This window comes from Ictalurus punctatus, chromosome 11 (genome assembly GCF_001660625.3).
Source record: "Ictalurus punctatus breed USDA103 chromosome 11, Coco_2.0, whole genome shotgun sequence".
Classification (NCBI taxonomy): Eukaryota; Metazoa; Chordata; class Actinopteri; order Siluriformes; family Ictaluridae; genus Ictalurus; species Ictalurus punctatus.
This window is the reverse complement of record NC_030426.2, coordinates 7,610,063-7,634,757: the sequence shown is the minus strand read 5'-3', so window position 1 is coordinate 7,634,757 and position 24,695 is coordinate 7,610,063. Positions and strand designations below refer to the sequence as shown.

Sequence of the window (24,695 nt, the reverse complement as noted above, 5' to 3'; positions counted from 1 at the left end):
GGATGTTTATTAGCTCATAATTATGATGTAATGACAAACGCAGAGAAAACGGACTGAAACGCAAGTTCATTTCGAATGTGCTGGAGATGTGAGCCAGACTGCTAACACATCAACATGGGGCACAAATCATGTTTCCCTCCATTTCATCCCTCATTCTGCCAGCTGGTTAGTTTCTTCCCTAGAGTTTTTTTTTTTTTTTTCCTGCTTAGAGATTTCTACACCCCATCGTCTGGCTGACTAGTGGACCTGTGGCGACGTACTGCTAGAGTGTTTGAGTGGCTTTACCCCCACCACAACAAGTACGGCATGATTAAACGAGCCATGCTGCAAGACACGCACTCAGGAAGTCAGTGAACGCTTTGGATGCTGAAGATAGACACCAACATGTCCTCAAGGCCTTGGTATTGGTCATCTTAAAGAGGCAGTGTTTAGTTCAGACATCCCCTGTGCTGACTGTGCGGCAATGCTGATGCTTACACGGTGCGACCGGATTTAGACCCTGATTCAAAGTCAAATCCGACCCAAACAACTTGCCAGTCATAATGGCCAGCAATGACTGATAGGCGTAGTAAGAAGTTGAGAAAGCAAAGGGTTTTTTTTGGATGACCTGACAGCAGACATGGCTTAGCAAAAATTGGTGAGTCTGGAACTCAGGTCATGTTCATCAACAAGACTTCTTAAAGCCCAATGACTGGCTCCTAGTCAGTCCTCCAAGATTTCACAATCGCAAACTTTCATGCAAAATCAAGCAAACTCTGCAATATTCAGAAGAGCTTGCAATTTTTTTAATTGCAAAATTAAACAATAAAGAATAGATTCTCTGCAAATTAGGGCCAAGACATGTCAGGTGACGTTATCACAACACGCATTCAGACAAAGCCCGCTTCGATTCGCATGGTCTCATTTACCAACAAACATCACTGCAAAAGACAATTTTGTGCAATCGCGTTTTCGTCAGTTCAAGTAATTTTCCACAAAAAAAACACAAAAACTCACAAATTTGAAAAAAAAAAAAAAAGGCCACAGAAAAATCAAGCATTTTGGGCCATAACGATTACAAGAAAATCGTATGAAATCATATGAAATTCTGTCCGGACTGGCTAGTACACAGGCCTTAACAGGAAGCTGTTCCACGCTAAGGCACCTCATCAACTAGATGAAGTGCACTACCTGATTCCCAAAACACTAACCTTTCTTCTCAGGACTGTTAAGACACTGGCAAGTCCCCATCTACACTAATGTATACAGTATGTGGTCACCATTGCTGTGCATGTGGCCCAGCGTTGTGAGATCACAACCCATTAACCATCTGGAACTCACTGTAAAATCCTTTTGCTTTTTAAAGTTCATGTGAAAATCACTCTTGAACTCAAAAGCTTCCAGAACATGGGCCTGTCTGTAGATGGCATGTACTGCCTCAAACAGATCTGGTAATATTAACCAATCCTGTAAACCAATCAAATGACCTTGAAGCGTTCCATGACAGTGAACCTCCAGAGCATTCTTCGGTGTGCCCAGTGCATGCCCTATGGTGCTATTTAGAGCACCTGATACTCAGACCAGCTGTTCGTCTGTCATAAAGGAAAGGATCAAGGCAAACCCTTGCCAAAACAGAGACCTATCGGTGGCCTGGGTGCCTACAAGGCCCTTACCCTGGCATGCCATATCAGAACTGTCTCCTCTTTACAGGCATTATTTAGAGGCATACTACGCCAGGAAGTTTGTACTACTGCTACCTGATTCTACAAGCATGGCACAAGTGTGGGGGGCATCTTTTGACAATACCTTTCCGGTGACATTGTGGCGTATGTTATTCAGGTCACTGTTACCATCCTGAACTGAAACCATGAACATACACGTGTATTCAAATGAATTAGCTCAAACTCCAGCCCAAAACTCAAACTACATCATTGCCACATGTACTGTGATATTCAAAGAAATATTAATCCTTATTAATTAAGTTATTTATTTATTTAAAATTGTTCTTTCAACATGCTCTTAAAATGCTCTCAAATGATTTTTAAATTGTCAAAAAATAAAATATCCTGTACCACTCAGAAGTGTATAGGGCACGTGGTTTGATAGGCTATAGGACTGGGGTCAGTCTAGTAGCCAGTCGGCTATGATTATGATTAGGACAGAAATAATTACATTTGCTTGCATATAATTCACTTAATAGACAGCTATAGTACTCATTTAACGTGCGCAAAACACGAATACATTAAAAAATAATAACTAATAATAACAACAACAACAACAACAATAATAATCCTGGACCTTGATCACACTGATTAGACAACATCACAGTGTAGCTACATTGTCATGAGCTTGTTTATCCGGTGCACTGTCCACTTCCGGTTTCACCTTCCGCTAATGATGATTGTCAAATCCCCCCCCCCCCCTCTCTTTCTCTCTCTCTGTTCCTTTTCCCAACGGCAGAGGTCGCTTGGCATTTCCCATGGCTCCTGAACGCATGGACGCGTTGTCCTACTACTACTACACACTTAATACCAAACCCGTACACGGCGCGCGACCATAACGGATGTGAACGCTGTGTTTTTGAAAAGGTCACGCGCAGGAATCGTCAGGTCGCAGTTTAGCTATACATTCTTGCAGACAATTTTTTAAATTTTATTATTTTATTTTTTTATAACAGGGTGCACTATTTCCTGGCTTGTAGGCTGAAAGTGAACTTTATATAGCGTTATATTTATATTGATATATTTGCGGTCGGTCCGGTGAAACCCAAACAGAAGTCAGCACACCGTCCTCAGGCAGAACTGAGCGGATGATGCGTGTTTTTTTTGTTTGTTGTTGTTTTGTTTTTTTTTTCGTGCTGAAGTGAAAAACCGCGAACGGATGTGAGGGAAAGAGCGCCTGGAGAGAGAGAGAGAGAGAGAGAGAGAGAGAGAGAGAGAGACTCAACCCCTTTTTTTCTTCTTTCAATCGTTCTGTTTCTTTTTTGTTTGGGTTAACAATAGAGCAAGCGCGCCCGAGAGAGAGAGGAGAGAGAGAGAGAGAGAGAGAGAGAGAGAGAGAGACTCGTAGACGCTGAACCTGTTTTCATGCCTTCAGTGGAGCGGAGCGGGCGATGGATGTGAGATTTTATCCTGCACCCCCTTCGAGCGTGGGCTCCTGCACGTTATCCACCGACTCCAGCCTCGCCTCTCTGGACTATTACCACTGCAACAAGGTAATAACCCAAGTGCAACCATGCTCTGCTCCTTCTTCTTCTTCTTCTTCTTCTTCTTCTTCTTCTTCTTCTTCCTCCTGAGCACCGACTTACTTTCTTTCTCGGTTTTCCCAAAACGCGTTGCTGGTGCGTCCATGCCGCGCGGCTCAACTCTGTGTACGGAAGTTGGAAAGCTCTCCTGTCCTTCCTTATTGTTGTTTAGGTGCGCGTTTTAGAATTGCACAAACGCGCGCGAGACGTGTCAATAGTCCCTGAGTAGGGACCAAAAAAACCCCAAAACAAACAACAAGAAGCAAGCAAAAACAAACAAAAAGCAAAACGCGTGGTCTGGGACGAGGAAAAGAAGATATGCGGGAAGGGGGAAAAAAAAGCGCGTTTAAATATCCAAACTTTGAGTTTCTTTGGAGGAATTGTGGAGGCGAAAGGCGAGCGCTAGTTGCTCTCTGACTATTGGCTAATTGGTGGCACAATAAAAACAAGGGCGCGTGGCTGAACTTGACGGCGCGCCTCTGGGGGAAATGAGGAGAATATAGGCGAAATGCATGAGCCACAGGATCTCCACACGTCTCGAAACGTGAAACTTTAGTTTGCTTAGAAGGACAGTCTTGTTGCAATCGAAATGTACAGCAGGTTTTAGCGTGCTTAATATTGCCAAGTCCAAAAAAAATCCCCCTCTCCTAAAAAAAAACAAAAAAAACTAGTACGCCACTTTCCATTCAGGACAAGGTAGGTAGACTACAGTGTTTGGACAAAGCCTACCATATTCGATGTCTTAGTTTACATTAAGTCTTAAACCTGTCCTGTTTGGTGCTCTTTTTGTCTGAGGTTTTTGATACAGTATCCTGAGATTGGTGTTGATGCCACTCGAACCCTGCAAACGGCGCTGCGGTGACGTAGTCGAGCCTCCACGTGCTCGCGAAGTCCGGCAATTAATTACCGCGCAGAGTCTAATTATTTTCTAACGGGCTCACTGCTAATCGGATTCTGTTATTGGTCAGCGGAGGGTAATGTGAAATAAACGAGACGCGATAAAAAACAAACAAACAAACAAACAAACAAAAACCCCATGCTTTTCCCATCGGGATCCCATCATCATATTTATCCTGTATGAGCAAACAGGCGCGCGCGCGCTCGCTGCATTTTAGTAACCTGCTGCTACCTTTATATGGCATTGTAGCCTGTAGGAAATAAAAGGCCCTAATAATAATAATAATAATAATAATAATAATAATAATAACAGCGTAACTCAAAACAGCATCGAAGCTATAGATATTTCGTCGTTTGGCACGTGCCTCAGGGCCATGTGTAGTAGTTACAGGGCGTAGGCTAATACACGTTATAGCAGGATCAGATGAGAATAGATGTGTGTTCGAAGTGTGTATCGCCGCAGGGCCTTTAAAGCCGAGCAGACACACAGCTGGGAGTTAGTTAGATGCTTCCACGGATGTTTTTTTTTTTTTTTTTTTTTAAACACTTCACGGATGCGCATTTTTTTTTGTTTTTCTCATCCAGAGTTTGTTGTTCTTTTGAATGCAAAGTGGAGAATCAGAGCTGGTGTGTTGTTCTGGGGGGAGTTGAGCACCTGCTACCTAACTTCGAGTGAATCCAGCTTCCATTTCCAACCCAAACACATTAACTTGAACGATAGTTTGGGCTCAACTAGGATGTATGTAGTGTATAATAATGCGCTTATAGGTGATGTTGGCGTTTACAGATTTACTCTGCTTCCACTTGGGTTCACTGTCTGTCTTTGCATGATAGGATTGCAATAGAACTCTGTGTGTCTTTTTTTTTATTTTTTTGGATGCTGGCATAACTTCTAATCCTGTAAAAATATTTCCAACTCGATATAATAATTTAAAAAAATGCATTCTTTGCGTGCAGGTATCAATGAAGGCGTGAATGCTTTACCAGCCTTCTAACACGTCTTCTAAAATATAAACGAATATATCGTTGCATGACCGTTGTCGTAGCCCTGTTTGTAAGGTTTTGCAGTCACTACTGTTTTAAGACCAACCGCGTATTTGAATTGTTGCCACAGTGGTGAAATCGCCTTAGAACGTTATGAGTGCATTAAGCAGAAAGGCATCCTGTGATCGCTATGCCACCAAACCAATCCCGTTGGTTCGTCCTGGTGACCAGGTGCATGTGCGGCGAATCGGTTATTCGCAAGACGATTACTATAGTCGCATCCAAGTCGGAATCTGATTCGTACACTTGGACGTTTGCTTAAAAGTCACAGCCCCAAAGCAGTGCGATTGAAACTTCCCTGAGCTAAGCGGCAAATATAATGTGAGCTCAGCAGATGAAGGGTGGCGATAAATAAAAGTCAGAAACATGATGAGAGAAATATAGGACACAAAATGGATGGAAGGCCTTGATGCATGACTCGTATTGCTTTGCGCTTCACCCTGTGGTAGTGCACTTAAAACTCGCCGTCTCCCCTGTAAGTAACTCATAATTTGGTGATGTGTGTTTATAGAAGTGTGTCGCAGAGTTTAGCTTGTGGGTTGGAACATATGGAAAAGATCAGCCGGCGAGCCAAAGAGGGTACAGTATGCCGACTGCACATGCTGAGAAATGATCGTTTTCAAGTGGACATTATGCAGCAAATTTGAAGGGGAACTGCTCTCTCGGCCACAATAGTCCCTTTATGCAAGCCTGCTTTAATAAAGCAAATGTTCGAACGTGGCTGGGAGGTTTGTGCATCCTATAGGAGCCCGCATGTGCGTAATAAGAGCATCGCGACATGCACCAGGGTTCTGTGGCATCCCTTGAACTGGAAAGGGTTCTGCAAAACTAGGCCAACCATAATGGGTGGCTCTCATTTCCTGTTGCTAACATGTTAATGCACTAGCTGCCGTGTTGTAACATCTACAGATGAACACTGGCTCTCGCAGTGGAAATGTCAGTCATGGAGGAAACCCAACGCTAGAAGAAGCACGCAGGTTTCTCACTGAAACCCCGAGAATCACCGTAAGGACGCGGATCCTCTCATGCTGTCCTAGCTCACCTGAAAGTGTTGGATGTCGAGAAATAAATAATGCGTTGCTTGTTGCTATTGGAAATTCGAAATACGTGTCAACGGCGGCATTTGGGTGGGAGTGGCACGACTGCTGTCATCATACAAAAGAACAGATATAGGTTTACACACTTCGGGCTTGGAAGCCATGACAAGAATCCACTACACATGTTTGCATTCACCTAGCAAAACAATAATAATAATAATAATAATAATAATAATAAGGAAACAACTTTTTCATTCACACAAGCTGCTAAACCTACTTCTATTTCTGAAACTTTCTAACTGCCTCTTATCAGAATGCTTCTTTGTAGCGTTGTATATATCGAGGGTAGTGTAGCTCACGCCAACATCCGTTACGTAGAAGACCCAGCACAGTTAGCATTACAAAACATCAATGTGCAGTCACGAAGGAAGTGATGAATAGACAACAAGTAGTCAAGTGATCATTTGATCACTTACGGCATACATCCTGTGATATGCTTGCTTATATATAGCTTATATGCATGCTTATATACATTAGATAGCTTCAACGGTAAGATGTTGGAAGAAAACCGGCATCAGATTCTAACACTTGTGCTGGAATTTTAGCGCTGACACATATTTCACATTCAAGACATGTTTTCCTGTGTAGAGGGGCCTAAACCGGCGGAGTTTAACTGCTGGCACTCTCTTCTCTTTTTCTGATCTATTCAGTTGCAGTTTATCTATGCGTTCATGTTGAACTCAGTATTTCTGGAACTGTGATTAGCTAGCAGCTATAACAGTGTGGCAACCATTTTGTACAGTGGTAATATAGAAAGCTATTATCTCTCACAAATGCACTAATTCATTTTATATCTACTCTCTCTCTCTCTCTCTCTCTCTCACTCTCTCTCTCACTCGCACGCTCGCTCGCTCTCGTGTGTGGGTGTATTGTTTGTTAAGCATACTCTCTATGCATTCCTCCAGTAAAGGCCATCTCTTCATAAATGCATGTTTTGTCCAGAGAATATTTGCTGAATGCATTATGATTTGTGCGTATAGCCTCAGGCTTGTTCACTTCTCAAAAAAAAAGAAAAAATATGAAGTTGGAAAGTTTATGAGAAGCGCCCCCCCCCCCCCCCCCCCCTCCTCTCCCAATAACAGCCTACACCAGACCAACCCCCCTCCAACCCCCCAAAGCACTTCAACCTACTGCTGACCTTATTGTATAGGACTGAAATGCACTACAATACAAACATTCAGATTAAATGAGACAAATCAGGCCAACATAGCATGAATGTAATCAGCCTTGCCAAGTTCAACAATATCAATACATGCTGCTTAGAGCATGCTGAACCACTTTTGGCCATTAGTAAGGATATTCAGAATACAGAGTGGCAGTGCAAAAAGTGTTGTTGTTTTTTTTTTTCTTCAAACATTTACAGTAAACAGTAGAACCTGAAGCCTATTTTGAGATATAGTACACTCTATTATGAAGTGTAGGAAAACAGTACCATATGTAAAGAATATGTGCTTTTGTTTCATGTTATGCTGGATATAACCAGAAGAAGTTATTAAACAGCCGCAAACTATGAATCCACTCTTTAATTACATACCAGTGTCCCAACTGTCAAAACTGAACTTAAAGCATATGGCCCAGTTTCACCCATCAATATTAAGTTACACCAAACTTTAAATGACAGAACAGATATATATTTCTTTTTCCCCCATTTTCAGTCTGAATCACTAATCAGTGAGTGGGTGGGAACGACAGGTTCTCTGTTACCTGCCTGATGACTGTGAAAGACCTTGATTCATTTAAAGGATACTTTGAAGCCCCATTAGTGAACTCAGCACATTGTTCAAACCTCTCTCTCTCTCTCTCTCTCTCTCTGCCTATCTCTCTCTCTCTCTCTCTCTCTCTCTCTCTCTCTCTCTCTCTCTCTCTCTCTCTCTCTCTCTCTTTTTCTTCCTTTTTCTCTCAAGCTTTTACTTGTCCATTTAAGCCACCTAAAAATAACTCCAAAGCAGTGCAATTACTGGAGACGGGTAGCAAGGCACCGAATCTAGGAGTGTGAATATAGGGCTTATACATAAAAGACATAATACACAATTTAATGACAACAAAATCAATAAAGAACATCAAAGCACCCGCATCACATGTGACAGCGAAAACAACAGCAATAATAACAATAATAATAATAAATATAGCTATCTATGAAGGAGCAATCTGTGGGGCCCAAGCACCCTCTGCGGAGATGTTTTTGTTCGCCGAGTCTCAGACAGCGATGAGTGTTTTGACACCAACATTATGAAGATACACCAAAAATCCTAGGACTAGCTTTCCTAGCTTGCCAAAGTAGGTTTCGCATTTCATGCAAAGCATCGAGGTAGGCGGAGCTTAACGATCCCACTTGTAAGTTTGTTCCCGTTAAGCCGAGTTAAAACCAAAATGTTTCTACAACTCACATGTCTCGAGATTTGGGCTAAAATGTAAGATGCTGCACGACAGCGCCACCATCAGGCTAGTCAAGCATGATTCTTTCTACTTTCTACTTTTTTTTTTTAAGTGGCAGAAAAATTCTCACGGAAACAAAAGGGTACCAAGCACCTTGTGTTGCCCACTAATCATAAAAATAATGCCTGCTACTGTGTGTTTCTGTGTGTGTGTGTGTGTGTGTGTGTGTGTGTGTGTGTGTGTGTGTGTGTGCTCACATGGATAATACACCCTGAGGCAAGATCTATGGAGCATATGATTCGATGGGAATAAGCCCCAGGTGTACAATCGTACTGATTTAACACACACACACACACACACACACACAAAACAGTTTTCTATATTTTGATACCTTCTTCTTTCCTTACTCTACAGAATTCGGTTAAGTTCTTGCTCGGTACAAGCTTCTGTTTTTTTGTTTTTTTTCTCTCTCTCATCCTGCTCTACATCCAGCTGGTTGCACTCGCTATCAGCAAGTAAACTGTTGTTCATGTACAATGCAAGTGCTTGTTCCTCTTTTCCTAAACCGATTCCCTACAACCATGTTTACAGTCAATATGTTTCCCCCCCCATGACTCAACCACTGTGGAAATATAAGATATGGCATTTACATTTATTCTTTTGCCAGATGCTTTTTTTCCCGACGCAGATACAGTGCAAGCATGTAGAAAATGAAGTGTTGGCCCACAGCACTCCGTTTTACACATGGCAAGGGTAATTAGGCAGAAAGAAGCCATCTAAATGACTGAGAGACAAACTAACTGACTGTATTTTAGGCTGCTTTGGGTTGCTCATTCATTCTGACTGGAGAGAAGCTTGCTATGCTCACCATGCAAAGAGCTAAACCACTCATATTATAAAGCAAGGAATGCACTACTGGGTAAAGAAAAAAACCCGGTAGAGACGGGCAACAAAAGGATCAGCTCTGTTAGGAATATTTATGAGTTTGAAATAACAGTCATCAAAGTCCTCTTAGCATGTGAAAATGATTTGGTTGCCCTCAAGAACGTTAGATAAAACGTCAAAAATACTTGTAAAAATCTCTGTCTCTAAGCCAAATTACATGTTGTCACTTATTTTGCACTGAGCAAATTACACCTTTCATACTTATGTATATATATATATATATAAAAAAACTCGAAATCATAAAGGTGTTTTTGCTTCGAAAGGAGTAGTAAACCACATAGTGTGCAGTTAAGGGGAAAAGTGAAATGTTACGATGCGTACCCTACGCCTGGTGACACTTTTCCCATGGTGCGAACCCTTCATTCTACATGAGTCAGAGCCGTGCACTAGTGTGTGAGCGTACGTGTGTGCTACTCCGCTCGGCTGAGAGATGCGGGGGCATGAGCCGACCTTATGGTTCCCGGAAACTAAAAGTGTCCACATCATTGATCCTTCTCGATTTGATGCAGCCAGCTGACTAATACATCAATTCCCGGCCGACTTTTTTTCTCTCCCTAAAACGAAGGGCTTAAACTAACAAAGTGTGATTAATGACGTTCTGAATATTCCAGCACTTGCGTGCAGTCAACTTGTTGGTTGCCCCAAATGGCAAAACACGTCAAAACATACAGTTTATATTTATGCAACATTGATTTTTCATTTGAATTTTATTTTAAAAAACAAAACAAAAAAACAAACAAAAAAACATCACCTGGGCCTGTAGATTATTTAATACAGTTGTATTTGGCTCATTTTCTAAGATACCGTTAGTAGTGATATTCATTTTTCAGTTTTATTCTCAAATCATTATTTAAATCAGATATTACTCATGTCAAGTGCTCGGATCATTTCTTTCTATAAATCACATCTTCGGAAGAGTTTGTGCGCGTCCTTTAAAACGGTCATCCACCCTGCCATGTAGGGGTATTAAAGAAATTGCTGCCTTCTCTAGTGACATCATAGCAGCATGAGTTTTCCCTCCGTCATGTGGCTTCTTTCCTCCGAAATCGACTGCCGAGGTAGACGTGTAGCTGAGTTTCCTTTTGACAGACGTATAGAGTTGCTTAATCGATCTGTCCAAGCTTAACATTTCCACCCTGTCAGCATAAAATATGTTGGAAGTCATTAAAACAAACCTTTTCGAAATGTTTTAGTTTAAGAATTCCACGTTCAGACATTATGCCAGCGTGGAAACAGTTGCTGGTAATCTAATTGCTGACCTGCTGCCTGAAATCTATGCCGTTATTGTTCACCTTGTCAGCCACTTAAGCATTATAGAGTAGACGTACTGTACGCCTTGAAGTGTGGATATATATGATCCATTTAAGATGAGGAACATGTTTTATTTTCTCTTTCGAAGAAATTCGATATAGTGCGCTTCACCACACCTGAAACTTGAAAAGCTGAATAAATGTTTCTTTTTCTTTTTTTTTTAAAAGTCTTTAAAGCTACTTTTTAAATAAAGTTGAAAATATGTACAAAAATATGCGATTAAATTGCACAAGCGTATCCAAGTACTGTAGCAAATGAAATAATACTTTTAGTGTTTTTAGTGTAAGCAAAAATCATTTTTTCTGTTGTTATTTCAAAGCAAGCGATGACCATGTCTGTTAAAGGAAATGCTCGGAAAAATAATTGCCTTAACAGTGAAAAGAAAATAGTTTAACAGTACTGTATACATCGATCAGCCATAAAATTACAACCACTGGCAGGTGAAGTGAACAGCATTGATTATCTCGTTACAGTGGCACCTGTTAAGCGGTAGGATATATTAGGCAGCAAGTGAACAGTCAGTTCTCGTAGTTGACGTGTCGGAAGCAGGGAAAATGGGCAAGCGTAAGGATCTGAGCGACTTTGACGAGGGCCAGATTGTGATGTCTAGACGACTGGGTCAGAGCGTCTCCAAAACGGCAGGTCTTGTGGGGTGTTCTTGGTATGTAGTGGATAGAACCTACGAAAAGTGGTCTGTGGAAGGACAACCGGTGAACTGGCGACAGGGTCATGGGCGATCAAGGCTCACTGATGCGTGTGGTGAGCGAAGGCTAGCCCGTTTGGTCCGATCCCATAGAAGAGCTACAGTAGCGCATCTGTTGAAAAAGTTCATGCTGACTATGATAGAAAGGCGTCAGAACACAGTGCATCTCAACTTGCTGCATATGGGGCTGCGTAGCTGCAGTGGAAGAAGGTGGCCTGATCTGATGAATCACATTTTCTTTTACATCATGTGGACGGCCTGATGCATGTGTGTCACTTACCTGGGGAAGAGATGGCACCAGAATGCACTATGGGAAGTCGGCAGAGGCAGTGTGATGTTCTGCTGGGAAACCCTGGGTACTGGCATTCATGTGGATGTTAATTTGATACGAACCAACAACCTAAACATTGTTGCAGACCAAGTACACACCTTCATGGCAACGGTATTGCCTAATGGCAGAGGCCTCTTTCAGCGGGATAATCCGCCCTGCCACACAGCAAAATTAAAAAAAAAAGGTGTTGACTTGGCCTCCCACTTGGTTTTAATGTTATGGCTGAAAGAGAAAAGGCGATAAAGACCAAAATATTTCCAATAAATAGTATTGTAATATCAGAAATGCACTCAAATTTGACTATTCCATATTAAATGAAAGTTTAAAATTGCCAATCAGTATTATTTAATAGTAATCCTGAAGAATTGTGTTTGAGAGTTTTCCAGCAGCACAGTTTGTTTCCCAGATGCAGTCTTGTAAGAACATATCTCAGTTTGAGACAAGAACACATGTCGCGGTTTCAAAGTAAATGTGTAAATGATTCAATGCTGCAAAAACAAGAGGATTTTTTCCACCATGCCTGTACACACTGAGACAAACAGCAGCACGTGTCAGTGGGTGAACTTTGAAAGAAGAGATGCAAATGGGGTCAAGTTTAAAGTTTGATTAAACTTTAATCACAGCTGCAAGGTGTAAAAATCCAAGCCAGGACTGTTCTCCTGTTCTCTCTCTCTCTCTCTCTCTCTCTCTCTCATTCCAGTAGAAAGCAGCAGTTTAACCGTTGTGAAGCCAATATGTAGCTCATAACTAACTGTATGGCAGTACAGTATGAATACTGTTAATTTGTGTAGTTAGACATGCTCTGAATGAACTCACCTCCAAATAAGGATGCGAAATGAAATTTTCAGTGGATGAAGGCGTAAAGTGCAGCTATTATGGTTTTTCAAACCAAATCAAAGCGCACGACGAACGGAGTTATTGACTCCCGAACGAAGGAAGCGATTCTGAACAGCTGAAACGAGTCGTTAGTGATTCCAGACTTTACTTCCTGTACTAACCTACGTAGGTCTGTTATAAAAAGCCCCGCCTCTGTTCTTCATCAGCTGCCCGAGAACAGACGGAACTCGTTATAGTAGTGGGCGTTTCCTTTTTGAAACATGCTGACAGCTGTACTTCTGACCAATCAGAGCAGAGTATGCTCTCTGAAAGGAGGTGTTTAGAACGGATCACTGACACTGGGGGGGAAAACGGTAATGCTGCAGTTTAAATGATGAGCACGTTAAAGTGTTATTTGACCTTGGGTGCATGTAAATCTATTGGATGAGACCTTTAAAACAAAACTAGAGACGTTTCAGAACCATAATAGGTGCACTTTAATGTTTTGTGGCATATACTGTATGTGTGTAGGTGCAGTCTAAATATTTAAATCTTATAATACTTTGAAAAATTTGAATAATTGGTAAAAATCCCTAAAAATGGGGAGGGCTGAACTATCTATCACTAGCTCAGCAATGAAATTAGGGTTGAGTAACGCATTATATCACAAGGTCTCATCAGTGGCATAATGAGAATGATGTGAGGCAAGCTATCACACACACACACACTTGGAGAAAGATAAGCAGCTGCATTCGTGATTTCTAATTTTGTTTTAACTCTTGCAAGTCTGTAATCCCCTACTGGCTTCATGCGGAGTTTCCTCCAAATACCAAACATGGTATACAGAAAAGTTGTAACCGTTAAATAAATAAAAAAGTTACTGTTTTGTCATCTGATCTTTGGTGTGATTTGTACTTTGACTAGACCGTACGTGCTTAGTCTATTTTTAAAAAGGCATTTGTGAATAAAGGATGGTAATGACCACTTCGTTCACATTCATTACCCCCATGACTATACTTCGCAAGCACCTCCTCAATCACGGCTGATGACGTGTTATGCATGCGTAAGCGAAGCAGGCTACGTGGCGTTTCAGTCTATGTAATCACCTGACACGGCTGTCACTGATGAGACTGATTAACCTCACTGCATTAATCCGCAGTCTGGGCTAGGAAGAAATCGGTCCCAGCCTCGTTTCTTCATACAATTCCGTATATTCCGAAAGAACATCGGTGCTGCTGTTGTGCTTGGTCTCACAAAAGTCCAACATGATTCACCTTAAGAGATTTGTTAGTAGCAAGTAATCTGACGCGCATGCCAGAAACGAAACCTTATCCGAGATGTCTTGTCATCTCTGATAAACACGCCGGCCCTGCTAGACCATTTATCCCAGGTGCTACAAGAGAGAATTTACAATATTTGAAGAGATGAAATCACAGATATACTGTATGTTTTGTAATCTAGTTCATGTAGCTGCTGTTTTGTAAAGGCTTGTGAGAAGCAGTGGGAGCGCTAGCCCGGCGTTGCGCTAATTGGCCTTGGCAGAAAGACAGAATCGGAGCCCTTGTGAGCAGGGGCCTCGGTTTTGAATGGCTGCTGGCTGGACGCTGAATAGCAGACTGATTCACTAATGCACACTGTAAATAATAACGATTCCCATCCATGGGGAAACGAGCACTATGGAGCTGTGTTGAAATTTGTTCTGAAATAGCAGAGGTAAAAAAGAATAAGCCTTTTCATCTGAAGAGATGCCAAGGCCTGCCGAGAGAAGATCTCACAGCCCATATAATGTAAGACAGTAGCTCCAGGTGCCGTGCGAGCAAAAATACCTGTCGGTAACGAGAATAGATTCCGTCTTGATTACTGGGAATGATTTTATGGCTCGACTGTGAATCTGAGTGCTTACATTGTAAAGGCCTTACTGCCAAAGTTAATGATGCCGTCTGTGAATAGTCATTTTATTTGCAAGGTAAAACTCCATTTGGATCGAAGTGGAACGCTCGACCTTTTTAGGTTCACTCATAGTCACGTTCTTTAGAAGGAAATGTGAGAGACGAGATTAGTAATGAGTAGATTCCTATGATATAGAGATGGAATCACCTTTAAAGATTTTCACACTGCCGTGCTATCCGGTGGCGCTTACCTTTATGGGTCGTTTTTTTTGTCTGTTTTTTTTTTTTTTTTTGTTGCATAGGAGCTCTGCAATTTAACATCATTTAAAATAAAGCCACGCGTCTTCTCAATAAAACAGAAGATGAGACACGTTAAAACATCCGAGCAGCTACAAGAAACAGTCAGACGTTGATTTGTAAAACGATTCAACCGAGCCGACGCCGCGCCGTACTTTCCTTAACCCCGAAACGGTGGAAATCCACATTTTCCCGCCTTCTTTTAGCCTATAGGCTCTGGACGATATATAGTTTATCGCGTTTTGTTGTTTCAATCGAAAGCCTAGTAATGACTTTGAATATGACCTCACAGAGGAGACAACTGAAAGAAGGCCTATTAAGTTAGGGCCCCCGTCAGTGTATTCGATCAGGCACTTTGATCAGGATCAGCCAGGCCTTGATGTGGGCCTGCGTTTCCTACCCATCTGCCTTACAGCTACAGCGGTGTGCCATGGTGCTCTAACACACCCCCGCCCACTCCAGGAAGTGGTGGTGGGTTCGGCAGTAGTTACTACACCACCCCCCAACATCGCATCATATTTCCCCCGCTCCTCATTATATGAATGGGGGCGGGGGGTGGAGGTGAACCTTCGTGTGTAAGGGAATGTTTTTGGTATTTATTATTATTCATTCTCATAATTTTTTTAAAGGGGCTGCAATGTCAATCAAGTCGGGCGGAAACCTAAGGGGAAGGAATGGCGGGGTATAGATGGGCGGGCGTGAGGGATATTTTCTGGGGCACGCTACATTTCAGATGACTATAATGTCAATCAGCAGTGTGGAAACCCAAAATGAGCCGTGCCGCCAGATGTTGCCACACTCCGACTGTCACTTTAAAGACAGAGGTTTATTGTTCTAGTCCACCCAGCGTGGTTGAGAACTCAGAACCCATAAAGTGCTGACTGATGTCTCGTCTCTCTCTATAAAGGAATAAAAAGCGAAAGAGGCTTTAATTGTTTTGCCCCTCGGGACAATCCTATGTAAAGCTGCCGAACACACGTGTTGTTGTTTAATAGTACCGGCAGAATTTTATTTATTTATTTATTTATTTTGATATTCCTTTCTGCAGTATTACTGTAAAAGCGTGCAGTAAATCAGTCATGATGAATGAGCAGACGAGTGGCGCTGTTATGGTGCAGCATTTCAAAATGGTGCCATCGACATGAAAAGCATTTACGTGTTGTTGGTTTCCTTTATAGGCAAGAGCCATTGTTTCGTTGTTTTGGACCGTCTGGTACATATGGCTTCTTGGCTAAGTTTGAAATGGGAAATATCTTTGTGGCAGCAGAGCCTCAACCAAACAGGATGGCATGTCACAGTTAGCACAGTTTCTTTGTCACCCACGTGTATGTGGCTTTCAGTATTGCACTTTTTGGTCAGGAAGTGTTTTAACCCCTGCACAAGTGTGCGTGCATTTGTGTGTGCGTGTGTGTGTGTGTGTGTGTGTGTGTGTGTTGGAGGCATGTGGAGCTGCTGTAATTCCAGAATGGGCACTAGGGATGTTGACTTAGTAGCAGATAACTGAGGTTTCTAATGGCCTTCCTTTGATTTACGGCCGTTGCTATTTTACCCTTGTAAGCCTCCATTCGTTTCAGGTCTCGTTCACAAGGCCTCCAGGGGAAATAAATGTAATAACGGACCAAATAAAACTCGGCAAGTAATGCGACGTGAGTGTTAACTTCTTGTGAGTGAATATTTTTACATAATTGCCACCATTTCACGATAAAAATAATGGCATCGGTAGCAGCCTTGAAAAAAAAAAGGGAAAAAAATGGGGGGGGGGGGGGGGGGGACGGGGACGGGAGGGGGGGCTGGGAGGTAGTCAACTTTACCACTACATACACTGATGGTGTGTTTTCTTCCCAGCAAATGATTGGTGTTCTTAGCGTTGTGCTGTTCTGATGAGGGACTTTTTAAAGGAAGCGTTACATAAATACAATGAAACTGCTTGCCTTATTTTTAGCCCACCCGCTTGCAGACCTTTCTCATCTGTGGCTTTTACAGCGAGACCTGCAAACTTGTAGTTCAAGCTTTTGAACTGTGTTTGCTTAGATATCTTTTGCTCAGAGCATTTTTTCTTTTTTTTTTTCTTTTTCTTTCCCCGTTCTGCTTTTTCTATTTTTTTTATTATTATTATTTTTTTTTTATTATTGTTTTCTACCCAGAGCTCACTCTATTCTGTCGTGAAATCTGAAACGGTGTAAACCCTCTGTCAGACTGCAAAACAATGTCAACTCTTTAGCACAATGTAACTTCTCACCACGGCGAAGGAATACATCGTCGCGGGAATGTGTGTAATGAAGCAACGAATTCGAAAACAGAAGATTAAACGTAGCACGAGAATGCTAGCGCTTGTTTACAATACTCCTATTTTAAGCTGTAGCTTACCTTTTCGGAAAATTACGACCCGCGCCCGGTAAAAAGCTGTAACGCACATCGTGCTTTCAAAGACGCGAATAATCCACCCTGTCATTAAAACAGCTCTTTTTTTTAAAAAAAAAAAAAAGAATAATTATATAATAATAAGAGTGAACGCTGCATTTGTTTGTGTGCATTAGCTTTCTGACGGGAGCGCACGCTTTCATTTGGCTAACAAATGAAAGCTTCGGGTTTTGGATGTTCAGCTCAGGGGTTTCAGTCTGATTTGTGTCAGAAGAAGATTGTGTTTTATTAACCTTGAAGTGGTTTATCGTGAGGCTTTTGAGTCCCAACAGTTTTAGCATGAACTAGCTGCGTGTAATATTAGCATGAAGTAATAGCCGGCTTTGATGTCGTTTTTATACGGAGGAGTTATTTTGGTAGCTTGCTGTCATCACGTAGCATAATAGAATGTAGCTGAACAGTGTGAAATGGACTCTCATCGTCCTCTTTTTATCAGGAAATGACACGTTGAAGAGAGGAAAGTGAGTCAAGTGTAGCAAAAAAAAAAAAAGAGAAAGAGAGAGAGAGAGAGACAATTTCATGGAGGTTTGACTACCTGTGATGTGGGAAAGTTTGACACGGGCTGAACGTCGCTGATAATCTATCTGTCGATTATCAAAACATTCGACTGGGAGAAAAGCGAGGGACACGTGGAAACGGTCTGACGTGCGCTTGACCCGAGGTGGAGCCTCGCGCTAAGCTAACGGCTAACGAGGAACGACCACAAAGTTTGCAAGTTAAGTTGAACTGTGACCGACTGCTTTTACCCACTGGGATTTGAGGTGCACCTTATAAGAGGCTCACGGTACACACACGGGGTCGTCTCCTAATACGCTTAAGACAAGGCAGGGACGTAACCTGTGTTCGCTAGAGCAAACTCAGGGTCCTCGTTTCTTCTGGTATTTATGAGAAGTGGAAGGACAGCTACGTAGATTCCATAGGCTAAGCAGGAGAATATGGGATAAATAAACAGAGCGGGGAAATGGTATGGATGGAGGAGAGGAATGCACTGCTGGGCTTTATTGAGAAGAGAGAGAGAGAGAGAGGGAGAGAGAGAGAGTAGGGTTGGGCAAACACAGGCAGTTGTCTTAGCTTCCTATGGCATGTCCTGAGCAAACAGTGGCAGAGCTGACTGGCTTTAAGCCTAGTTTAGGACTGCCTGGGGCCTCCAGGAGGAGCTACCCCCAAGACCCACACACACACACACACACACATGTACGTGCAGTCATGCATACATACTTATTGTAGCTTACTCTACTGTAGTATTTCCAATGCTATAGCAAAGCAAGCTCCACTAAAGCAATATAGCCTGCTTTGTCATCTATGGACTGTTTTTTTAAGGCACATCTCTGTCACTGTATTGCTCATGTCACGTTTTTTTTTTTTTTTTTTTCACTGCTGATCACTCGTGAGACTCTAAAATGAAAATCCCCTCTGCACTATTATTGGACCGTTTACAGATGAGTGTCCTGCCGAAGTGTGAACTTTGAGCCGCGCGGGGACCCTCCCAGCCACAATCACTACACCTTGAATTTCCTGGAACTCGTGAACGACTTCAGCGCGGCTATTAATGACAAACGTCCTGTACGTGTTCGAATGTGTCAGTGTGTCATGGTGTGATATCGAGACACAGTGATTTTGCGGCTGGAGTTTAATGGCATTTACTGGCAGTATTCGTCTGTAAAAGTGTGTGTAATTGGAATAAATGGTTTAGTTCATTTCTTTTTTTGGTTTGACTTTTGTTCTCATCAAGGCTGCAGCGCTGTCTGTATCTGTGTGTGTGTGTGTACCGGTGTGTGTACCGGTGTGTGTGCTAGTGAGGAATGTGATGTGTTGTTGTAGCAGAGATAATGTACGATCACAGTGCAAACAGAGAGCTCTCTCATTCCAGCTCACTCCTAATCACTCCTAATCTTTGACACAAAGACACTGGAATCTGTCCTTTCTCTCTTTCTCTCTCTCTCTCTCTCTCTCTCTCTCTCACTCTCTCTCTCTGTCTCTCTCTATCTCTCTTTCCCTCTGTCTCTCCACTCCCACCCCCATCTCTCTCTCACTCTCTCTCTGTCTCTCTCTATCTCTCTTTCCCTCTGTCTCTCCACTCCCACCCCCCATCTCTCTCTCTCACTCTCTCTCTATCTTTCTTTCTCGCTGTCTCTCCACTCCCACCCCATCTCTCTCTCTCTCTCTCTCTCACTCTCTCTCTCTCTCTCTGTCTCTCTTTCTCGCTGTCTCTCCACTCCCACCCCCATCTCTCTCTCTCTCTCTCTGTCACTCTCTTTCCCCCTGTCGCTCCACTCCCACCCACCCCCATCTCTCTCTCTCTCTGTCTGTCTCTCTCTGTCTCCCTCTGTCTCTCCAATCCCACCCCCATCTATCTCTCTGTCTGTCTTTCTCTCTCTTTCCCTCTGTTTCTCCACTCCCACCCCATCTCTCTCTCTCTCTCACTCGCTCGCTCACTCTCTTTCCCTCTGTCTCTCCACTCCCACCCCCCATCTCTCTCTGTCTCTCTCTGTCTCTCTCCCTCTGTCTCTCCTCTCCCACCCCCCATCTCTCTCTCTCTCTCCCTGTCTGTCTCTCTCTCTCTCTCTCTCTCCCTGTCTGTCTCTCTCTCTCTCTCTCTTTCCCATGTGTGAATGGCAGGATGTTGGGGTACGTGTGGGTTGGTAATCACATAGAGCATAGAGGCACTATGGCACAGGAACTGACAGCTGTCTTTATCATACGCTCGGCATCCTGGGAAAGCAATTTAGCGCAGTTTTATACAGTTGCACTCAATTGCCCAGTAGATGTGTTTTTGTTAGCAGTGAAAGAAGGTGCAGAGGAAGATATTTTCCTGTAATTACTAGATTCTCACATCACAGCCAGCGATGATACTTACTTTCGATGTTAGACAAGCGATTAAATAAGTTTCCGACATTGTATAGGCAGGCTGTTTTCACACAACTTACTGTACGGAAAATTCTTGTTGCTTATCAGTACTACATACATATATATATATATACATAAATGGGAGGCGACAGTACAGCTCTGTAATGCTGTAAACGTAAACATAGTCAGTCAGTCTGTCTCATATGATGAAATCCCAGTTGAGTCTGTAATGAAAAAAGTTTAGCACACCCATGTTTTTTTTTTTTTTTTGTACCCACCTAGATTCCAATCAAGCTCTGTTCTTTTCTCCTTCATTACTGTATATTCAGACACGCTGCTACAACCGAGTAACTCCGCACCCCGTTCTGTAATTATCCCCATACCCACAGTGATGCGTTTTTGTGTAAGCCTCTCTCTCCTCCGCTGCCATGTTTTTCCTCCCAGGCTGCACTCTCTCCAACCTCTGACCCTCGTGAAAACGAGATAAAATGTTTGTTTTTCCAAGTGCGGTTACAGCTCTCGGCAGCGCAGGGTAAACTTCAAATTACAAGAGCCGAGCGAAAGTGGTACGGCTGCTGCTGACATCTGGTCTCACCCAGGTCCTCCTCGTCGGGTGCCTCTTTTTTTTTCTTTTCTTTTTTTTTCTTTCTCACGTAGGAGAGCTGAACAAACAGCCATCCCTTAACACTTTTTAAAGGCATTAATCAATAAAGCCAGAAGCTTTGATTCTTAATCTTTATTTCCGTATTTTTTTTTTTTTTTCTTCTTTCCCTAGCTGTTCTGTTTAAGTGCCCTTAATTTACTCCCCTGCTGTTGGCTGCGATTAGGAGAAAAGAGGGAAGCATGTAATGCAGCGCAATCGAAGCATTGATGAAACACTCTTATTTTAGAGCCCCTCTAAGGCGAGTTGGAGGAAACCACAGCACCTATGGCAGGGCTTATGTCAAGCTGGATGCTCTGTGCAGTTTTGGAGTGTTCCATGTCCAAACTGGCAGCTCGCCAATGTGCATGCATCCATTTTATATACTTTGTGAGAGAGAAAGAGTTGGGGAAGAGAGACAGAGAGAGGGGGGGGGAGGAGAGAGAGAGGGGGAAGGGGGGGTGTGTTTATTTTACGTGGGGTTTTTTTTTTTTGCCGCAGGGGGAATAGCGCAGTTGAATATTTAAATTCTAGTTTAGGTTTTAAATGAATTTAGAATCGAGTTAGTCTCCAGCAACGCTTTGACATTTTAAAGGTACAAAGCAAAGTACTTTTTCTAATCTGTAACCCATTACGTCTTTTCCTTTTTCCTTTTTCTTTCTTTTTTTTTTTTTGTCAATTATCGACGTGCGGTTGCTTCATAAACTCGCGTCTGTACTGCCTTCTATTGGAAACTGTGATGCAAGGTTTTTTTTATCTATTTATTTATTTTTTATTTATTTATAGTACTCTTTCATTCTCCTTTTTTTTTTTTTATTTCATTCGGAACGTTTCAACACTTAAGCATACGTCCCATTTGCATTTCTTTAGCACTGTACTGTCGCTTTAGAAGAAGAAGAAGAAGAAGAAGAAGAATGACCGTAAGCTTAAGCGAACGCTGGAACTGTACAAACAAACACGCTTCAAGGATAGCGTGCAGTAGGATTCTGTAACTGAATTCGAAAGCCTCAGGTGAAGAGGAAAACAGCAGCCCTGCTCGAACAGCAAGGACACTATGACTAGGTTCGAACAGACGCTGGGAATTTTAATAAGCCGAGAAGTGCAAGCTCAGATGTGAATTCGCTTCCTCAGCAAAGTCCTATTAAATAAACCGTGTTTCTTGAGGCCCTCTTCGGTCTGATCCATGTAGCGTTAGGCCATTTAATACAACCGGGGTTTTATAAATACATACTATTATGTCTATCAAGGGCTTGTAAATAAATTTGGGAGTCGAGTCGGGTTAGATAATGCCGTGCAGACGTTATTTAGCTATTTAGCACCGAGTATGGCACGAAAGGCGTTCTGATAGAATATGTATGATTTCTTTGCTTTGCTTATTTATTTATTTATTTCCTACAACGTCCATGTAATTCCATGTAATAGTTTTCAAACTGCTCGTTTTGTTTATTTTTTCATTTAAAAAAATTTTTTTTTTTATTGACCACGAAAGCTCGCTCCCGAGGAAGTAAGAGGTGAAAACATGTCAGATAAGGACCATCTGTGAAACAAAAGAACAGATCCAACGTGTAAATAAACGCCTGTATTGAAGGCTTTCTGTCGAGCTTGTCTTGCTATGGTAATAGCATTCCTGTGTACTTGTCCTATCAGATAAGCTCAAGCTGTTTTAGCGATATTCTATGTTTGGCTCAGAGACTGGCACGCTAATGATGCCAGGTTTCAATCCAGAGTTTCCATTCATCACACGTTAATATTTCGGAGAAAAGGTCCAGCCGGATGCATCCCCTGCACGTACGAGTCCTGATGATGATTATTGACAGAAGTACACACACACACACACACACACACACCCGAGGATCCCACACCCATGATGGTAAACGCAGTAAAAGACACAGGCAGAGGTTGCACGTGACCGACCCTGAATAGAGTGAAAACGATGGCTGGTGCTGACTTGCACAGTGTACAGCGGATCATATACAGGGACTATTGTGTGCGGCCAACATCGCCAGACAAACAGCTCGGGAAGCCTTTACTCTTTCCTAGTGTTTGTGCACACATCAGCGTGCCACACAAAGTTGTCCCGTTCCGCCCCTTTCTGACGGCGTGTTCTCTGTATTCTGATGTGAAACCTATACTACAGTATGTCTTAATCCAGCAGCCATCTGGAATAGCATTTGAAATCAGACATCAAAAGCCTTGTGTTTCGCCTTGAGAACGCATTTCCTCAAGCGATCGAACGAGAGAGTAGCGAGCTAATATTTAAGGAGAGAGAGAGAGAGATATGGAGAAAGAGAGAGAGAGAGAGAGAGAGAGGGAGGCTAAAGTGGCATATGTTTGCCAAGGCCCTGCGGGCATGCGTGGGGTGATGCTTTCATGTGCCTCAAACACGCACCGAGAAAAACACAGAAACACTCACCCAAGTCTTGGTAAGTGTTGCCATTGTCATTTTTTGGCCAATGCAAGACCATGAGCGATCATGCAAGAGAGAGTGAGAGAGAGGAAAGGCGACAGAGTTACTGTACGAAAGGAGAATGGAGAGAGCGAGCGAGAGAGAGAGAGAGAGAGAGAGAGAGAATAATGCTTGAGCCCTGGGATTAGAAGCGTAACAGCTGGTGTATAAAGCCAGGATACAAAAAAACCTTCAACAAGCCCCTTAGGCTCATCATTCACTCATGCAACAGTAAAACACACACACACACACACACACACACACACACACACACACAGCAACACATACAACACACTTATACTGTATGAATATAATATGATCAAGGCCTTACTTACATAGTAGCTGAGTTGCTTGGGTGACCCCTTACACACACACACACACACACACACACACACACACACCTTTCATTTAAAAAAAACAAAACATTTTAAATAGATTTTGTTAAAAAAAAAAAAAAGAGTAAAAAACAAGGTCTAAACTAATATTACTATCGTTGTGGGACATTTTGTCCCCAACAAAATCTAAAAACATGACACACACACGCACATACACACACATACACACACATACACACACATACAAATGAAAGGAAGGAACCTAGGCAGGATGGTACATGTGTTTGTGCTGATTGTGACTTTCTCTTCTTGAGCGAATACAATGCAACGTTCACGCATTGTATCATTTCGGCTCCTGCGACTGCCGGGAATCACGACCGTGTCTCTGAGGTCTCACCGCTCCCTGTTCTACTGTTTTTAATTAGGGATAAACGATACAAGTTCAAACTGTTTCCAAGACCCCGGGCACCGAAGCACACACTTCTCTCGCTCCTGGTCGGTTCGGGTTTCTCGGACTCGGTGGTGCCGGAAGTAGCGGCAGCTGTCTGACGTTCTCCGAGTTATTAAAGTAATCTTCCGTGATTAAGAATGCTAATTTCCGAATCGTTTGGGGGAGTCGACATATTTTGTCTTATTACGCAAATGAATTACACAGAAAATAAAACGGGGTTGATTAAATCGTTTCCGAGCGCACAATCGGATTATCTTTGCAAAGGGAAATCAAATATGATGGCAGACAAAATTGCCTTTTAAAAAAAAAAAAAAAAAAAAAGAAGGTGGAATGGTACAGGGGTAGCCCAAGCTTAATTTAACAGCCTTTCCTTGACGCATAATATCAGGGGGAATAGAAGTACCTATAGCCTTCAACGTTAATCCTAATTGCACATCTGGGATTTGAACTAGTGACCTGTGGGGTCCTGAAGGGGGCCTACACTGAGCTGCTGCCTCCCTCTATCAGTCTCACCTCCCTCAATTAAACTTACAGTAGACTTTTCGACCTTATCTCCCCAGAGTGTATCACACATACACACCTCTAATGTTCCTCGCCGAAATGAATAACACATGTTCTACAACTCG

General features: G+C 42.5%; 1 protein-coding gene across 7 annotated transcripts in view; it reads left to right on the top strand.

Annotated features, from left to right (window-relative positions):
- Nucleotides 1-2,527: 2,527 nt before the first annotated feature.
- The window catches only part of tox2 (TOX high mobility group box family member 2), a 114,152-nt gene continuing 91,984 nt past the window's right edge, over nt 2,528-24,695 (top strand). For 4 of the 7 annotated variants that reach the window (XM_017480054.3, XM_017480053.3, XM_017480052.3 and 1 more), the window contains exon 1: nt 2,528-3,193. In XM_017480054.3, coding sequence (XP_017335543.1) covers nt 3,092-3,193 — 102 coding nt within the window. In that variant the 5' untranslated portion in view covers nt 2,528-3,091. Of the gene's footprint in view, nt 3,194-3,709; nt 3,920-24,695 lie in introns of those variants that run through there. The other 3 variants (XM_053683554.1, XM_017480056.3, XM_053683553.1) reach the window with 2 other exon arrangements.